The 17,889-nt window shown below is 39.4% G+C and overlaps 1 protein-coding gene across 9 annotated transcripts in view; it reads right to left on the bottom strand.

The window, feature by feature from the left end:
- The window catches only part of ANKRD17 (ankyrin repeat domain 17), a 135,603-nt gene that overhangs the window by 12,478 nt on the left and 105,236 nt on the right, over positions 1-17,889 (bottom strand). For 5 of the 9 annotated variants that reach the window (XM_075929381.1, XM_075929382.1, XM_075929388.1 and 2 more), the window contains 14 exons: positions 17,317-17,428; positions 16,943-17,088; positions 15,713-15,855; positions 13,723-13,936; positions 12,254-12,429; positions 11,424-11,586; positions 11,139-11,180; positions 8,822-8,917; positions 6,875-6,991; positions 5,701-5,872; positions 4,432-4,879; positions 3,024-3,179; positions 2,630-2,779; positions 458-2,118 (listed from right to left, as the gene is read on the bottom strand). In XM_075929381.1, coding sequence (XP_075785496.1) covers positions 458-2,118; positions 2,630-2,779; positions 3,024-3,179; positions 4,432-4,879; positions 5,701-5,872; positions 6,875-6,991; positions 8,822-8,917; positions 11,139-11,180; positions 11,424-11,586; positions 12,254-12,429; positions 13,723-13,936; positions 15,713-15,855; positions 16,943-17,088; positions 17,317-17,428 — 3,796 coding nt within the window. The remainder of the gene's footprint in view (positions 1-457; positions 2,119-2,629; positions 2,780-3,023; positions 3,180-4,431; positions 4,880-5,700; positions 5,873-6,874; positions 6,992-8,821; positions 8,918-11,138; positions 11,181-11,423; positions 11,587-12,253; positions 12,430-13,722; positions 13,937-15,712; positions 15,856-16,942; positions 17,089-17,316; positions 17,429-17,889) is intronic. The other 4 variants (XM_075929383.1, XM_075929385.1, XM_075929389.1 and 1 more) reach the window with 1 other exon arrangement.

Below are 17,889 nucleotides of genomic sequence, written 5' to 3'. Positions count from 1 at the left end.
GATGCAAAGGATAAAGTCGGAGTCTTTGTCAGACAGGCAATGATAACAGCCTCATGTAGAAGATTTACAATTAACTGTTTCACTGTTGATAATATTATGCTAACATTCAACTCTCAAGTCCAGGTTTTACATGCAATACCTCAAATGAGATGAATGAAGCAGGCCACATCTTTCAAAGATGATGTGTCCAGCTGCATGCACACTCACAAATACAAAAGCACATGATTTACATTCAGAAAATATCCTTGTAAGGGCTAGAAATATAATTTGGGTTAAAATGAATCTTATAGTTTAAAGCACCGTTCCACTCCAAGGGACAGATTCAAGAGCAGATGATTTATGGAATATACAGTTCATTTAGTATAAAAGGATAGGCAGGAAATATTAAGTGTTCCAAAGTGCAAGCATTCAACTCATACCCAACATATTACTAAGGACACAACACACACACACTTACCTGAGGGACTTGGAGCTGGCCTCTGTAATGGTGGCCTAAAACCTGGGGCTTTGGAAGTATCAGACTGATGCATGGATTCGGAGTTTGGCAAAAACGAAGACTTTCCTGACAGAATGGATTCTGGTGTTGTCTGAGATGAAACTACAGATCCACCCCAAAAGGCATGAGCAGAAGAGGAACTGTTCTCAAACAATGTGCTAAAGGGCCCAAATGGCAAAGTAGCACTGAAGTTAGTACCCATAGATTTGTTTGCTGGATGGGCTGTATTTTGAGAAGCAGTTTGAGTACTTAAGGTAGAAGGAAGCTGCACTGAAGAAGGAACACTGTGGGGCCTTTTAATGTGATTTACATTGAGAACAGCAACAGAACAATTCTGCACAGGAGCTGGAGTCTTGTGAGCAGTATTTGCTCCATGGACAGGTGGTTTGATAGTAGGAGGTTCCATTTTAGCTGGAGGTTGAGTAGATCCAGATCCTACTGATGTCTGAGGCAAAGGATAGGACACGGGGGCATTCGTCGAACCTACCACTGGGGCAGTTGAACTTGTTGCTGCTAAGTTTGGAGGCACAACCATTCTAGGATCTGGAGGAGGAACCTGAGGTTGCTGTGGAGGAGGCCTTGCTTCTTGAGACAGAGATCCTGGAGACTGCTGGTGAGCAGGGTGCACTGAGGAACTGCCAGCAGAACTAGCACTCAGCTGCCGACTGCTGGCTGAATTATTTGTTTCCACTGCTGGAGGACTAGCTGCTTCCTGGTCAGAGGAAGGTGCCCCTTTATTCGGAGAGGTGGTTACACAATCAGAAGAAGGACTGTTTCTAGAAATCGCTACTGGCTGAGCTGGTGGTGAAGGAGATGATGGGGATGAGACAGGATAGTGTTCTTTGGCAGTAGGGATGGGATATGTGGCATTTGTAGGAACTGTGCCATTGTTACTTGCTGTGGTTGTGATTGTGGTTGTGGTGGCATTAGATGTTTTCACAACTGTAACAAAAAGCTGCCTTCTGACTGAGGGTGAACTGGGACTGCCATTTGTAGATGAAACAGACACAGCAGAGGCTGCTGAACTTGTAGTAGCTGTCGGACTAGTAGCCAGAGAACTTGTTGAATTTACCTGAGAACCACTGCTGTTCTGACTGTTATGGCGAGGCACCATGTGAGGTTTAGGTGAGTTAGTAGCTCTTGCAGGGCTCAAAGGCCTAACAGGAAAAGGACCCCAGGTAGACTGAGCTGGTGGAAAAGTACCTCCAAAGTGGGTCATGGGCAACCGAGGTGGACGGATTTGTTGGAAAGTCTGAGCAGCAAGTAGAGCATGTGCAAACTGTGGAGGAGGATATGCTAATGGAAGAGAGACCGGAAAACCAGGCCGTACATTATTCACTGGGTTCTTGACAGTTTTGTGCATGGGTGCTGAAGAAATTGCAGGCACAGTGAGTGCTGTAGATGTTTGAGATGTTGACTGAACAGCTACAGTGGTCACTTTGATCCCCATTAGTGAATTGCTAACAGCTGTAGTGGCAGCAGGTGTTGACGATCCTATTTTGGAATTTGCTACAGAACTTTTCAAACGATTCTTTGGAATAAGTTCATCAATTTCCTTATCTGGGTCCTTAATAAGAGCATTGATCAACTGTGTTGCTTGCCTTGTTGATTCTGTGCCACCCCTGTAATAGAGAGTAAAAGGAAAAAGTATAGTTACTCTGATTTAATTTTTACCACAAACTGTTACACAACATAACCCAAATATAAGCTTTGAGGTTGTTAACCACTATTATAGATACATCCACAGTAAGATATTTTATTTTATAGGGAACTAGGTGTTTAGCTTTATAGATACCGAATTTAAAAAGCTGAAATGCCAGTCTAAAGCAAAAAAGGCTTTTCAAAGTCCACAAAATATAGTTTATATCATCTTACTTTCTGTCCACAACTAAAGAACAAAACCAATTTTTCCTATTCTGAATGAAAATATTCTTTGGCTCCAAAAATACAAACAGAATAGTAGCATAAATTATGCTTCTCAAATGATTTTTGAAGTTATAGCATATCTAGAAATCCCACAAGGTAAGTGGTCTATTAAATCAAAGATTACTTTTTAAAATTCATTCTTGCAATTCACTTTACAGAAATTATTCTTTTAAAAAGTAGTAAATAATGCCCAAGCAAACTTTTTACCTTATTGTTATTATTCTGTCCCCTGTCTTGTCTTTCTGTTTGTCAATGTCTATATGTGCTCCAGTGAACTCACGGATAGCATTGATGTTGCATCCTCCTCTTCCAATGACTCTGGAAATTACTGTTGATGGGACAGAAACCTTCTTTGATCTATACGGAAGAAAAAAAGTATTAAGTCAACTGAAGAAATATCAATGGTTTGAAATAAAGTGAAATTAGCAGCAAGCTATGACATTTGAGAGATCCTGTGTTCAAGAGGAGAAATCCACCACTACTTCTCTCAAGCTAACACATTAATTTTAACTGTAAGATGAGCAACAAAGAGATAAAAAAATTATCAAAAAGACACATAAAAGGGGTAAAACTACTGGCATGTTTATATATGCACACATACCTTCGTACAACCTCCTTCCATCCTTCTTCCCTCTTCTGGCCACGTTTAGGGCTAGCGATAGTTAATTTTCCATTTGGAGAAGAAAGGGGAGACGGTCCAGATTTTGTGCAAGTGGACAAGGAGTTGCTGGTTACTTCACTGATAACCTCAGACAACCTTTAAAAAATAATTCGTTTTTAGACACGAGTGAAGAAATTATTTAAGAAATAATGTGGCTATTTTTCTTTAGTATTTGGGCACTAAGCTTGTTGGGAGCTCCTACATTAGAAAATTGTAACTTGACAGAGTTAGCACATTTCTGTCCAGATACATAAGCGCACTAAGCCCAAGTGATCATTCATAAATATAGTTAATATACAGATGTAGTATAATACCTACAGAGTATTTTATCCGATAGTATCTTATTTAGTTTAGCTATTTTCCCCCTCTGCTGAAAGCTAAAAACAGGTTCACTGCATCTGAGGGAGATGCAGAGCAACCAACTACCTTGAACAGTGGAGAAGCAGTATTTATTCATAAGATATAGGCATGGACTTCATTTTCTCTCTAATGTGTCTGACTGGATTAGGATTAACCAACCAGTATTAACGTGTGTATTATGAAATGCATCTAGATACATAACATTTCATTTAAACTTTTAAAACCACCAATGTAATATCCACTGGATTAGGCACTACAGATTGCACCTCTACAATCCAGGATCTCTGCTCCGGCAACATCTGTGGTCCAGCATGACCTCAGATGTTCCAGGACCAGAGAGTCCCAGTGTGCTGTGAGGGGTGGGAGCCCGGGAGCTGGCATGCAGCTCAGTTGGGCTGCTGTTGAGCACTGGATTGGTTGGGGGCGGGAGGGGGAGGAGAAAGGAGGAGCAGGTAGACAGAAAAATCCCTCATTTGGGACCAGTCAGGTCTCGAGATGCTGGAGTAGAGAGGTCCAACCTGTCCTTGAACTGAGCAGCAGTTTACCTGAAACCTAGGCTATATCACACTGTCAGTAAGAAAACAGAAAAGAGAAAGGAAAGAACAGTCATGTTCCAGGTAGGGACGAGTTACAGTAAAAATATCTGATTGGGCAGAACTCTAACTGAAATGATTCTGTCTGGGAAACCACATATAGGAAGACAATCCACTAGTTACAGATTTGTGGATAGGCTTCATGCCTCTGCCTACTATTTTAATATAATTCGTGATACAAAAATGTTTTGTCTCCTCTTACAATCTTTCCAGCCATACATAATATACAAAAATAGAAAATCAAGGACCTTTGTGCTCTTATATTATTCTTGTAATTCACAAGAGTCTAACAAGGTGACACAAATACTGAAGAGTCAGGTTTCGAAAGTCATTTTCAGCAGGAAGTTCCAATTTTTTCATACTGGGAGTTATTATGCATGGCCATAGTAACTTACTTTATTGATGATTTGCCAGAAATTGCTTTCCTCTCATCCTTTGGAAAAGTGACAAGTACTGATGGCTGTTTCTTGTTGCTGGGAGTGCTAGTGGCTGCTGTGGAAGAATGACTGTCACTTTTGTGGCTGCTGTTGCTATTGCTGCTTTCGTCACTACAACTGGAAATCCTCATGTTGTCACTGTCGCCACTTTCGCTGGTACTGCTACTCTTTGACTCGCCATTTGCTTTTTCTGGTTGACCATAGGAGATTGGGAGTTGATCATCAAATATAATCTGAACATTATCTGGATTAATTTTGTTTTTCCTGCTTTTCCTCTTTGAGCTCGTTGTGGTAATGGTATTGTTCCTTTTCCCATGGGAACCTGCTAAAGTAGTCCAAGTTGCAGATATACCTATGGTGGTTGTAGTGGTGGCACTAGGAGGCTCCATTAGGACCTCAGGCTCATCTGATTAAGAATCAAAAAAATTATACAGTATGAGGAAATTTGCACTTTCAATCTTTTTTTGTTCTTAAAGTCACACCTAAAAAATCAGGCAATTTGTTGTTAAGGTTAGTAACAGCCTTGAATGACTCCATGGGTAATCATAAGCCAGTAACTGCTAAGCCAGTTACAAAAAAAACCAATGCACAAGTTGTACTACTATATAAACCAGCAGTTCTTAAGCTGTGGGTTGGGACACCATAACAGGTCAGAACTCACAATCCTGTTTTAGTGGACTCGCCAGGGCTGGCTTAGCTGAGGCCTGGCGTGGAAGCAAATGCCGAAGCCTGAGCTCCACTGTCTAGGACCGAAGCTTAAGGGCTTTAGAACCTGGCAATGGGGTTGAGATTACAGGCCCAAATCCTTGGGCTTTGCCTCCTCTCTCCCCAATACCAGGGCAGTGGGGCTTGGATTTCAACCCACCCCCACCCGGAGTGGCAGGGATTGGGCAGGTTCAAGGATTTCATTTCTCCTCCTGAAGTCACAGATTAACATTGTCATAAAGGAGTCACGGTCCAATGAAATTTGAGATCTCCTGATACAAACCAATAGTATGCCTTCATACTGCATACAGTTGTGGTTCTCCTAAAGAATATTGAAGAAATAAAGGGGGTTCCAAGAGTGCTAACAAAAATGACTAAGTATATGGAAAAACTTGCACACGGAAGACTGAAAACACTGGGTTTATTTATTTACCTTTGAGAGGAGATTAACATTAGGGGCCATGATACAAATATACAATATATTGGAGGATATAGAAAAGTTAGAAACAGCAATAAGACTACCTTCAGATTTCAGTTTTTCCTTTTCTTGAGCAGCTTGTAGTTCAAAATTCTCTTTATTTTTTGCTTCTATTTCTTCTAATTTTCTTCTTTGTTCTTCCTTTTTCTTTCTTCGTTTCTCTTTTCTCTTCTCTCTTTTGGCAGCCAAAGCCAGCCTTCTGCTTTCTTCTCTCAGCTGTAAATCAAGACGATTTTAGCAGTATGAGAGTATTGCAGGTTGTTAAAGAGGAACTATGCATCTTGTTTGGAAGCAAATTGAAAGCTTCAAGATGATAACTTACCATTTGCAACTAAATTCAAGGTCTGACTTACATAATCACTTAAATTATGTTTCGAAGTCAAAAGACAAATATTCTTCACTCTGACCTGCGCTATGGATCTCTATTGCACATTTAATACTTGTTTCACTTGCTGAACTTCCATTGCTGCTAATGGAAACTTGGCAAATGTAAACAATAAATATTGCAACAGAGAGAAGAATTTTGTCCTATATATCTTCTGGAGTATTTTTAAAGCATGTGCATATGAAAGCACAAGTCAAAACACAAAAGCATGAAAAATTTACTAAAAATAATAAAGATAAAAACCATTTTCAATTACAGTGAGATGGTAAAATATTGAAAATGCTGCAACTAATGTGGAACTAGAAGCATAAATCTGATACAATTTTTAAAAAAATACAGGTTTTAGATCAAATATTTTTGTACTAATGGACCAGGTACAGACTTTTCATTAAGCTCAGGTACAAAATAACTTACTGCTTCATATTCATCTTTTTGGGAAACACTTCTACTAAGAAATAGTATGTGTGCATAAGCATTTATTTGAATGATATTCCTTTTAAACTTGGTATGCAGGAGACAAAGCACATGCTCTTTGAGAAAACCTGTTCGACGATATTTACTATCAGTAAGTGCAATCTACAAACTGGAATTATTTAAATTGCATTTTCTTACATTTGCATGGATTATTTTACAGTTCTAATCGAAAAAAACAATCCATCATGAACAACTGTATGAAGCCTTCCAAAGAAAAAGCAGTGAAATTTTGGCCACCCAAAAGATGGAGTTTATTATATTTATTTATTGTATTCAGGCCCAGATCTTGCATGTTTTCTTCTGATGGAGGAGAGTTTTGGTCACAGAAATGAAACTTCAAAAGAAAGATGATTCCTTACCTTCTCTAAATCCAGCTCTTCTAAAAGAATGCTTGCATTTTTGTTTGCTTCAGCAGCTTGTCTATCTTTGGCTTGCACTATTGATTCCATACAAAGGTGGCACTTTTTTAACATCTCCTAAAATCACAAAATAAGTCAGTCTTCTATTTGATAACAAAATCCAGTTTGTAGACCAACTTATAATTTTCCAAATGACATAAGACTGACAGCTGGTTCAATTAGTTGTACTTATCAATCATTTTTAAAAGGTTTAAAAAGTCTCAGGATCTACTTCCTTCTGATGTCTTATTCCTTTTGACACCAGATACCATTTGCCCAGCCCAACTAGGGATATAAAAAAATAATTTAAAAATGTAACTGTATAACTGCTAAAAATCCTAGCAGTTACATACATTGCAGGCTTCCCAGTATAAAGCTTAAATAAACTTTATATTGCAGAGCCTGCAGTGAAGCCACCTCCCGGGGAGCAGGGCTGGCCGGCACCACTCCAAGGGAGCCAGCCTGTGATTGTCAGCAAGGGGTAGGCATGGACAGGGGCTGCTCTGGATGGATGGCTGGAGTAGCCCCTGCCTGTGGGTGGGCCCCACGATCCTGGGTGGGGAACTGATCCATCCCCTATGGGTTAAGCAGACCAACTTACCAGTTAACTGGTTATATCCCTAATACCAACCTGAAGCAGAGATGAAAAATGCAACAGATACAACTTTTACAGGTAGTGAGATGCTCAAAAGATATTATCAATCCCCTGTATTACCAAGTACTTAATATTATAGAAGTTGTGAGGCTTGTTTTTCCTTTTCATTTTATCCAAGATAAACGGATAGCAAGTCAGTTCAACAGCAATTCCCTAACTCAACAGCAAGTGCCAACTTCCAATATTTAGTTCAAGCTCAGAACAGCTCTGGATCCCATAAGTGTGGAGCAGCAAAAGAGGAATATTTGTTTATAGAGCAGAAATGGGTAATATTTTATTTTGTTTACAGTTCTTGCTGAACGCATTTAATTGATGTCATCAATCACTCTTTCAACTATGTTTAAGAACAGGACACCGGAGGAGAACGTCCCACAGTGCAACAGGGTGCTAAGGCAGCCTGCTTGCTTCAGCCCCCAGCCATGCCACTCCTGGAAGTGCAATGGCCAATGGCTGCAGACAAGTATGTCTCTGCATGCCACTTAGGGGTGAAGAGGGCAATGCATCTCTGTGTGCTGCTCTCCTCCCCAGCTCCCATTGGCTGGAAGCTGGTCAATGGGAGCTCTGAGGATGGTGCTAAAGGTGGAGGAAGCATGTGGAGACCCCCTGTGCTCTGCCTGCAGCAGTGGCATGGGCCACCACAGCATGAATGCAGGCAGCCTGCCTGAGTGCCCAACTGTTCCACTGGCTGGAAGCTGCCTAAGGAAGCACTTCCCAGCCAGGGTAAGAGCTTGCACCTGACACCCCCTCAGCACCCCAACCCCTTGCCCCAGGTCAGAACCCCCCTCCCAGACTCTGCAACCCCTCCTGAGACTGCTGTCAGAACCTCCTCTTGGAGCCAAACTCCTTCCCGGACCCTTTCACCCCCTCCTATAAGCACTGCCCCTGGTCAGAATTCCTGGTGCACCCAGACACTCTCTCAGACCACACACACTCTCCATTAAAACAACAGAAAAGTGTGGCCTGTGACCACTTACCAAAATTCCTGGAGTGGCCTCCCCCGCAAAAATGACTGCCTACCCTTACTTATTGTTACAGTATTTTGATTTTCAATTTTTACCAAAAACATAACAGATTAATTTTTCTACTCAAAATGTATTTTGAAAATCATAAGCTTGCATCCTCAGTCAAGCAGATGTCGATGGTAAGCTCCACTCCAACCTTCATTATTTACAATTACAACTATTCTTTTAGTAATTCTTTTCAGACTTACTAAAACCTTGCTAAGAGTAGCCACACTGCAGCAAATGACTTACCTTGTCAGTAATTGTTGCTATGTAGCGCATACATTCTGAATCTGATGGGAATTGGTTTACTTCTTTCACTAGATAGCGAACCACCTTTACATGACCCTGAAAATTCAATCATCAAGATGTTATTTCATATTAAATTAATAACACTTTAAAGCATACCACATTTGTCAAACATGGCTGTAACTGGAATATACTGTACTAACTAATATCTCTATTAGGAATCAGGAATCTACCTTTCAAACGCTTGGAATATTAATTAATACCAAATTCTCAAGACTACAGATGTTCCAACCCCTTTCCTCTCCTATACACTTTTTTCATTAAAAAAATTACCAAATTATTTAAGTATTTATGGTTCTGGAGCATCAGATTTGACCCTCTTTCCTCATTTCAGAGGCATCTCACTCACCTCTCCACAATCAAGGAGGAAAAACCTTGATTTTTAAAATGTTGGGGTATTTACTAGTAATTGTGGAAAAGTGCTTTAAAAAAATTGCACTTGTTATTTATCTTTGAAAAATGCTATTCGCATTACATGTGCAATAATCAGGTTTTCATCATTCTAAATCTTATCTTTATTCAGGTCGATGTGCTTTATTGTCAATAGGATGCACAAAATCAATGGAATAAAACATCGTAAATGGGAGAAACACACAACAAAATCAAGATGCTTATTTTCAAACCAAGCACAACGATTAATTATAATATTTATTTTGTGCCAAATAAGTAATTCAATTTTAATCATTTTAACTTGATAGATGTTGTTGAAACTGAGTAATTTAGAGACTAACTTGTTGCTTACTGACTGATTTAGGGCAAAAATCCACTTGCAAAGGGAGCAGTGCATCATGAGACTTTCCTCACCAGATGTATTTTCTATTACATGTCATCTTGGAGAGGGAAATCTCCTAAAATTAAGATCATATACAAAACAGTCTCAGCAACCCACCTTTGAGTCATGCTGAAACTGAGTACCTTGTATGCATCATCTTGGCCCATGAAGGTCCTGAAAACACTTTCCAAACCAGTTTATATACCAAAAAACCTCCAGAGACTTCATCCATAATCAAGTTATAGATACTAGCCACCGACCTTGCATTTACCAAAATCAATTGAAGAACAGGGTTCATGACACCTTTCTCTACTGTGCAATTCCAACAAACTTATTTAATATCAATGAAATAGATATGTAGTAGCTTAAACCTGGCTTACACATCACTAATCGTGTTGCTGCCAAATTATCGCTTGCTAATGAAAGATCCAAGGGATCAAACTTTTGTGTTTACACCTTTCCAACTCCCTACGCCTCCATATATTCTACTCCTGGCAGTAACCAATAGTTTAAATGCAATTTTGTAGAAAGTATTTGCAAAATAATACTTTACTCATGTCACACTGGGTCCTGTGATGGCATGTGCTCCCCATAATGACCCTATAAAAGCTGAATTAGACCAAGTGAACTCAATCAGCTAATTAGGTTGAAAATGGGGGAGCTTTAGTCTAGAGATAGCTATTTAGAGAGAAACTCCCCTGCAAAAGAAAGGTGGGAATTCTACAAAAAAGATAGGAAACAGGAAGCAAAAGGGGCTGCTGGGAAAGCCTGAAGTCACTCCCTAGGCAGAGAGATGGGTTTGGGCTAGCAGAGTGTTTCTCAACCAGTGGTACCAGTCCCCTCAGGGGTACTCGAGAGAAGTCTGGGGGGGATACATCAACACAACTGAAAAATGGAGAAAACTGAATTTTTGTTTTAAGTTTTACAGCGTTTTATTATTTTTGTACTTTTTACACCCAAAAATTTAATCACCCGCCCAGCTATGATTAAGTTGTTTAAACAAATGTCTTGCAATGGTAGAAAAAAAATTTGTGTGTCTGAAAACTGTAGGTACTGAGGCTACTTATAATTTTATTTTATTTTAATTTTATTTTTTTTAAAAGGGGCACATTATAAAAACAGGTTGAGAAACACTGGGCTAGCAAACCTAGAGAGTGGGAAGTCTAGGAAGGTAGGACAGGGCTCAGAAAAAAGACAACAAGCCTTCAGTGTTGGTTAGAGGGTCATTGAGCTGGAACCAGGAGTAGAGGGCAGGCCCATGTTCCCAAATCAGCCACTGGGGAAATGGCACCAACACGGCAGTGTCTAAGGAGGACTGCCTGAGCCTGTTTTGGGAGATGAGATTTTTTCTACAAAAGAAGGAACCACAATGATGACCTAGCCAGAGAGCTAAATCACAAAAAGGCCACAGCAGCTCCTGGAGACAGAGGACTGCAGACAGACACACATCCGGCAGGATGGCTTGCAACTGCAAGGAGATGTGCTGACCTGGTGAGCTATTCCTCCGAACGGCAGGTGGTGAACGCCATCCTAATGGTAAGTGGAGAACATGGTCATAGTCCCAAAGAGCCATATTTTTGTGGATTCAAACCAGACCCTCAAAATATTTCTGTAGTTTTTTTTATTTACTTCTTAAAACATTGTGGTAATTAAAGAGGGGATTTAGTAGAACTGATGTACCAATGTTCTGATTACCACTGCACAGATAAATTTATGATGAAACAGTATTCTAATAAGGACAGGAGAAGAGGAAAGAAAAAATCCACACTCTACCTTTCGAAAGGCTGCCATAAGAGGTGTTATCTTTCTGTTATCAGCAGCATCCACATCGGCTCCAGCTTGTACCAGCAGCTGGACAACATCTAGATGCCCACCATTTGCTGCAAGCCACAGTGGAGTATTCCCCTTCTTATTCCGTACATCAATGTGAGCGCCCCTAAAAAAAGCAAACCGTTTTGACCAAAAGTTGAAGCAGCATTCTTTAATAAACAATACGCTGGACCCATATAATTAGGTCATTATCTACTTTAATTAAAACCATTTACCATTAAAATGATGCATTTTGTATATGTTTAGAATGGAGATGTTCCAGTTCCTGAAACTGTTTTTTGACCTTCTCAATCCTTATAACGATATAAACATTTACAAAACGCAAGCCAACAGTCCAAATGGCAACCTGAGCACATGCCAGAAATCCACATGCAGGCCTTTGTTTGTAATTGTAAATGTATCTTAAGTTGTGGTTGAGCTTATGGGGAGGGGGGCTTGCTGACAGCTGTTTTTATATGCCTTTTACTGGGCTACTCATGAATGTGCATTGGTATCTACGTTGGAAATGGCTGTTAATGACAGTATATTCACAAGTGAATATTGCAAGATGGAGGGTTCAAAAGATATATATACCTTAACAATAAGGATTCAAGGAAATATTGAGATCTCTGATGTGATTCTGAGGTCTAAGCATGGTGAGGAAGAAAATGTGTGTTTGGATCTAATACGAAGTATAAGCTAACATTACTCAATGTTGTATCTCCAGGGAAATACAGAAAAGCAACCTAATACACATTCTGGACCCTTTAACAGCATATCTTCATATACAATACCTGCTAATGAGTAGCTCACAGAATTTGTAGTGCCCTTTGTCTGCTGCTATGGTTAAAGCTGTATCTCTCGATGAGGGTACGGGAGGAGCATTAACATCAGCACCTTTGTCCAGAAGAACTCTGCCTACCTCTGCATACCCACCCGAGGCAGCTTCCATTAATGGCGTGAGGCCAGTCTAGATTGAGTAAGCAGGGAGAATAAAATAGTTATTTTTTCTTTTTAAATAAAAGACAGGAGTAACTTCAGCTTCCAGCAATAAGTTTTAATCTCAAACATATGCCTTTCCATCAATACCTTCAAGCCAAGTTTATATAAACTGTTACCAACATTTAAAAGGAAGAAATAAAATCACTTGCAGCTGACCAAGAGTGTGTTATGCCTTGGAGACTAGGCATGCTTTTGGAGACTTGTGCTTTGCAGCATGATGTGGAGAACCCCACTGCTATCACATTACTTGGCTGGACTAGTGTAAAAAGCCTATCTTGCACAGGCTTGTGCATGAGATAGCACAGAAGGGACGGTCTGCTATGGAGCTCAAGTAAATGAAGTTTTTCCTCCCTATGCAGAAACCATTTTTTGCAACAACACCCGCGTGGCATCTATTAGGTAAAAGACATAGCCAGGCAAGACTTGGAAAGGAGAAATACTATTGTAAAACAGCTGGTATAGAAGCAGATCACTGTGATTTTTTTTCTCTTATATTCCATTTAGTGAGCAGAGGGAAAAGAGGGAACCTCTGTTCTGATTAGACATATCTTCATTCCTTGGCTGACTGCTCCACCTCACTGCTGTCACCCAGAGACACTATTTGGTCGGACAACAGACATAGCTGTTTAGAATAATGACTGTCAGCCGAGAAGCCTTTTCCCTCCACCCCAACGGCTGTTAAATCTGGTGAGGAAAGGGAAATGCTAAGTGAAGTCACAAACTCTGTCCCAGGTAGGGATTTCATGGCTGCAGAGTTGCTGGACAACTTCATTGATGGGATGTGTACATCAGGATTCCATTTCACCTCCATGGCATTGGAAGTCAAGAAGAATGCAGTGATTCCAGAAACCAACATAGCTTGCATTAAGATCAGCTTTCATGGGAGTCTCAAGAAATTTTATATAAAATGCTTAAGTGTAAGATTTATCATCATTTAGATGCTTGTAATTATCTGAAGATTAAATAAAGCTCCAGAAGATAAAATTCACTGTTTATACAACGGGTGTATGTCTGTGTAGACAAAGAACCTTAAAACAAAGGCATTTCTTTTCTTTTAAATAGCTCTATTAAAACTCAACCTCTTGCAATAGGTGTGTGCACAGTGTTCCATAAGCAGACAGTTTCTAAACAGGAAATATTTATTTTATTTTCACTCTTTAGTTAAATTTCAGGAGGGAAAATGTCACATGAAATATAGAACTTTTATCTAAGATAAAGTGTAAATCTGCTTAGCTGAAAGATATCTCATTTTTTTCCTTACCTTAGCTCTATGCTCGACATTAGCTTTTCTGTCAAGCAGTAGGCTAACCACTTCAGTTCTTCCTTGGAAACAGGCCAGAGTCAAGGCAGTATTCCTATTGGTCTCTATCTGGGCATTAATATCAGAGCCCATGTCCAATAGTAGCTTAACAGCAGCAGTGTGCCCATTCATAGCTGCCAACATTAAAGGAGAAATGCCCAGTTTGCTACCAGTTCTGGGGGGGAAAAAAACAATCAATCTTTAATTCTTACTCTCTTTGAAATACGTTCTGGGAAAATTAGAATGTGAAAAAGGAAAGCTCCCAAACTAGAAGTTATTAAATTTGAAGAACATGGATAAAAGCAAGATTTTCTATAGTGTTTGCATTTGTGGGTATTATGTTCTCTTTCAGATTGTTAAGTTGCCTTATGAGGAAATTACTTTTTAGAACAGGTAAGCATTTTGTTGAGTCATGCAATCTGAGTGATCAGAGCCAATAAGTACTTTTTCACTACAAATTAAATGAATAACGTTTTGAAAAAAAAAACCCAGTTATCATTGGTAGTTCTGAGCTTAGAACTATTATCAAATATGCAGCTCAAAATAGAAACATGTATCTATATTAACCTGAAAGTTTCCCTTTTCTGAGTAATGAGGTCACAGATCTGTTACAGTAGACCTCTAATCTACCTGCAGCCTTGGAAGCAGAACTAAACCTAACTCAAGATTATTATGCAGTACATTACTGTAATATCCAACTGGACTGACCCAAAGGCCATATCACGCTTCTCAGCATGCTACTGAAAACCTGCCAAAGGTAGATCATATCTGTTGATCTAATTACTCAGATAAGGATGGGTACATTTTCTCATTCTCTCATGAAGGTCCATAGGTCTACTACACTGATATTTTAATCACTGTGCACATCTAGGGAGGAAGAAAGAAATATTACAATTCTAAAAATCTATTTGCTAAAATGCCAGTCTCTGCTACCAGAAGATTAGAATTTGAAGCACCTTTCTCTCAGTGGGGCAAATGTTCAATTTGGAAAAAGATATATTAAGTGATGATCATCTGGCCCACTAGGAGATCTTGTTCCACCTTCAATACTATAAATAGCATGAAGACTACTAGAACAAATCTGTGGGCCTCAGTAGAAGAGAGAGAGAGAGAGAGACTTTGACAAATATTTGAGGCTATAACTGCTATAAAATCATGCTATAACTATTTGAAAAGCTCTATTTATAAAGAGCCTGCCCTTTTTAGAATGATCAGATTGGTAAGTAAGAGAGACAATATTCTTTTGCATTTAGCAACTTATACATACTAACAGTTTTTTATATAAAATTGTTAATACCTTTTGGTGCCTTGAAGGAAGAAAAGGAGGAGGTGGGGATGGGAAAGGAATAATGAGCCCCACTAGGGGCTTAGGGCTACCGCGCATGGAGCTGCCTGGCTGGAGGAGGGGCACTTCTCCTTGGGCTACAGTGGCAGCTCCCTGCTGAGGGCAGAGCAGCGAATCTCTCCCAGCCAGTAGGGACACATCCCCTCCCTACCAGCTGGGAGAGAAAAACTGCTCTGTCCTGAGCAGGGAGCTGCCACTGTAGCCCAAGGAGAAGTGCCCCTCCTCCAGTCGGGCAGCTCCATGTACGGCAGCCCTAAGCCCCTAGTGGGGCTCATTAAGCAGCTGCAGGGCTGTGCTGCTGCGCAGCTTAGAGGGAACCTTACTAGAGTACTATGAGTTCTGTAGCAAAACACGGAGAGAAGCTTGAAGGAAGAGGCAGAAAGAACAGGAGTTAAAATTGTATAGGTCTTCAAAAAGTATACTTAAACCATGCTTATCTAAAACTGGGCAAAAAGTAAAGCAATGACTAGGCAGGCTGTACATTTTTAAAAATATTGTATCAAGATTAAAAGCTTTAGGAATAATGAGTTTGTGTTTCACAGTCACCAAGGGAATTTTTATTTTAGATTTAACGAGCAGGGAGTAGAAACGAAAGAGAGAACTTACCTAGAATTAATTTCTGCACCAGCATTTAGTAGGATTTTGATGATGTTCACATAGCCACCAGAAGCAGCTAGACTTAGAGGTGTGTAATCAGAAACATTCCTGTGCTCTTTGTTTGCCCCTCGAGCTAGCAGCAACTCCACTACCTGCAACGTTACAAAATAAGTTACTTTTGATTCTCTCCTTGAACTTGAAAACCTAACTGGAGAAAAATGTTCTAAACATATGAATACACCAAATAAACATTTATAGAAAAAAACAGGCCTCTGCTTTGAAAGCACTCATTTTTAAAATAAAGAACTTTCTTAATCTTTCACACCATGTCCCTAGTCTCAGAAAAACAAGATCACCATTGTAATTATTTCTCCTAAATTTCAAGGCAATAAAATTAAAATGTTAATAAAAGACATGGTCCCAAAAAGTTGACAATAAAACAGTTTTGGCTTGGATAATTACAAATTTGAGAAAAAAATTTAATGACATTCTGCAAAGGAAATTTCTTTAAGCGTGTGGAATAGACTACAGTGTTCATCTCCATGTGGCGAGTCCCGCAAACCATGATGATTTAATAGTATTTCAGCTACCTATGCATACACAATTTTCTCCATCCCTACAATGAAGCACTCTGACCTTCCCCCTTAACTAAATATGCTCAACAAATATCCATCCACCATTTTCAATCAGAATGCTGGGATAGGACAAAAAAACAAAACGAAAACAAAACACACCAGTGATGTGCCTTCATCCTATTTTTACCACTTCATTTTGCACAAAACTCTCAAAAGCAATACAGTATTGATTCTCTGCTTCTGCACAGATACTGTAACTGTTACCAGAAGATGCACAATAAGGAGGGGACAATAGAAATAACTTGTTTCTCATAGGCATGTGTTCCTTAAATGTTCATATCTAAGTGAATTGGTCAAGGTGCTGCATACTGTAAAGCAAGTTGGACTTACATTTTGCAGAAAGATTCTAGATTACTGTAGCACTCTGGTGCAAGAGAATTAATTTTTTATATTCATATTATAATACATAACCAATCCTCAGTAAGGTTGCAGTTCATCTATATATTTTAATAGTAACAGTCCTTTAAAGTTGGGGTGCTGTAGAAGTCTAGGTATCTTTTTTGCCCATAGTAGGAAAAATAAATTTGATCTTAATCTAAACCATGCAACTGGAAACCTGTTTCTACAGAGAGGGTGCCTTATACATGAGTAATTTTCACTTCACCTCTTGCCTTCCCCCTGAACAAGCCAAAGACAATGGTGTGTCCTTAGTTCTCTCCGACTGCGCTTCAATATCTGCACCATTATCCAACAGGATTTCAACAACACCAACGTGACCAGCTGTTGCAGCTAAAATAAGAGGAGTAAATCCTGAAACAGAATAAAGAATATCTGAATCTCTCTTCATCTATTTTTAAATCTTTAACAACTTTAGTTATAGCAATAGAAAGAAAATTGGGTCACCATGAATAAAGTCCACAATAAATGCAAAATTGTACCTAATACCAGGTTCTAAGCATATAATTGTTCTACCGTAATTAAGATACTGGAGTTCACTCTAAATGAAATTCACACACATTAATATGCTGAAATTCCTACCTTTTTTGTCCCTATGCTCAATATTAGCTCCTCTCTCTAGCAGTGTTTGTACTAATTCTTCATGGCCACCAGCACAAGCAAGAGTCAATGCTGTATCATGATTACTCTCCGTCTACAAGGAAAAAAATTACACATACTTCAAAATAGCAAAATACACTTTCCTTCAATTTAGAATTCCACCATCATTACTGCATCAAGATTTAAATGTATACATTGAACTTCTAATCCAGTGTGATTTTAGTTACCCAGATGCCCACTTATCATGGGTTTCGTCAATTTTCCCATAAAGTTTGTTTACAACCACCAGTCCTGTCTCTCAGTGCTCTGTGCTGTTAAGCTCTAATGTATCCCTAAATGTCTTCCAGGAGCCCAATAAGCAGTGGAAGTGTTGGTAAAGCTGCTAGACAACAATGACCTCCCTCGGTTACACAAATTCTGTGGTCAGGTCCCAAAGATGCAACCTGTACCTCTGTTACAAGACAAATCTTTTAAAAGTCCAAATATTTTTAAAAATAATTATAGTTTCAAAAAAGAGGTGTAATCTTCCTCAAATTAGATATCAAGTTTCTGAAG

The sequence above is a fragment of the Pelodiscus sinensis genome, chromosome 5 (genome assembly GCF_049634645.1).
Source record: "Pelodiscus sinensis isolate JC-2024 chromosome 5, ASM4963464v1, whole genome shotgun sequence".
Taxonomy (NCBI): Eukaryota; Metazoa; Chordata; order Testudines; family Trionychidae; genus Pelodiscus; species Pelodiscus sinensis.
This window is presented reverse-complemented; position numbering and strand designations above follow the sequence as displayed.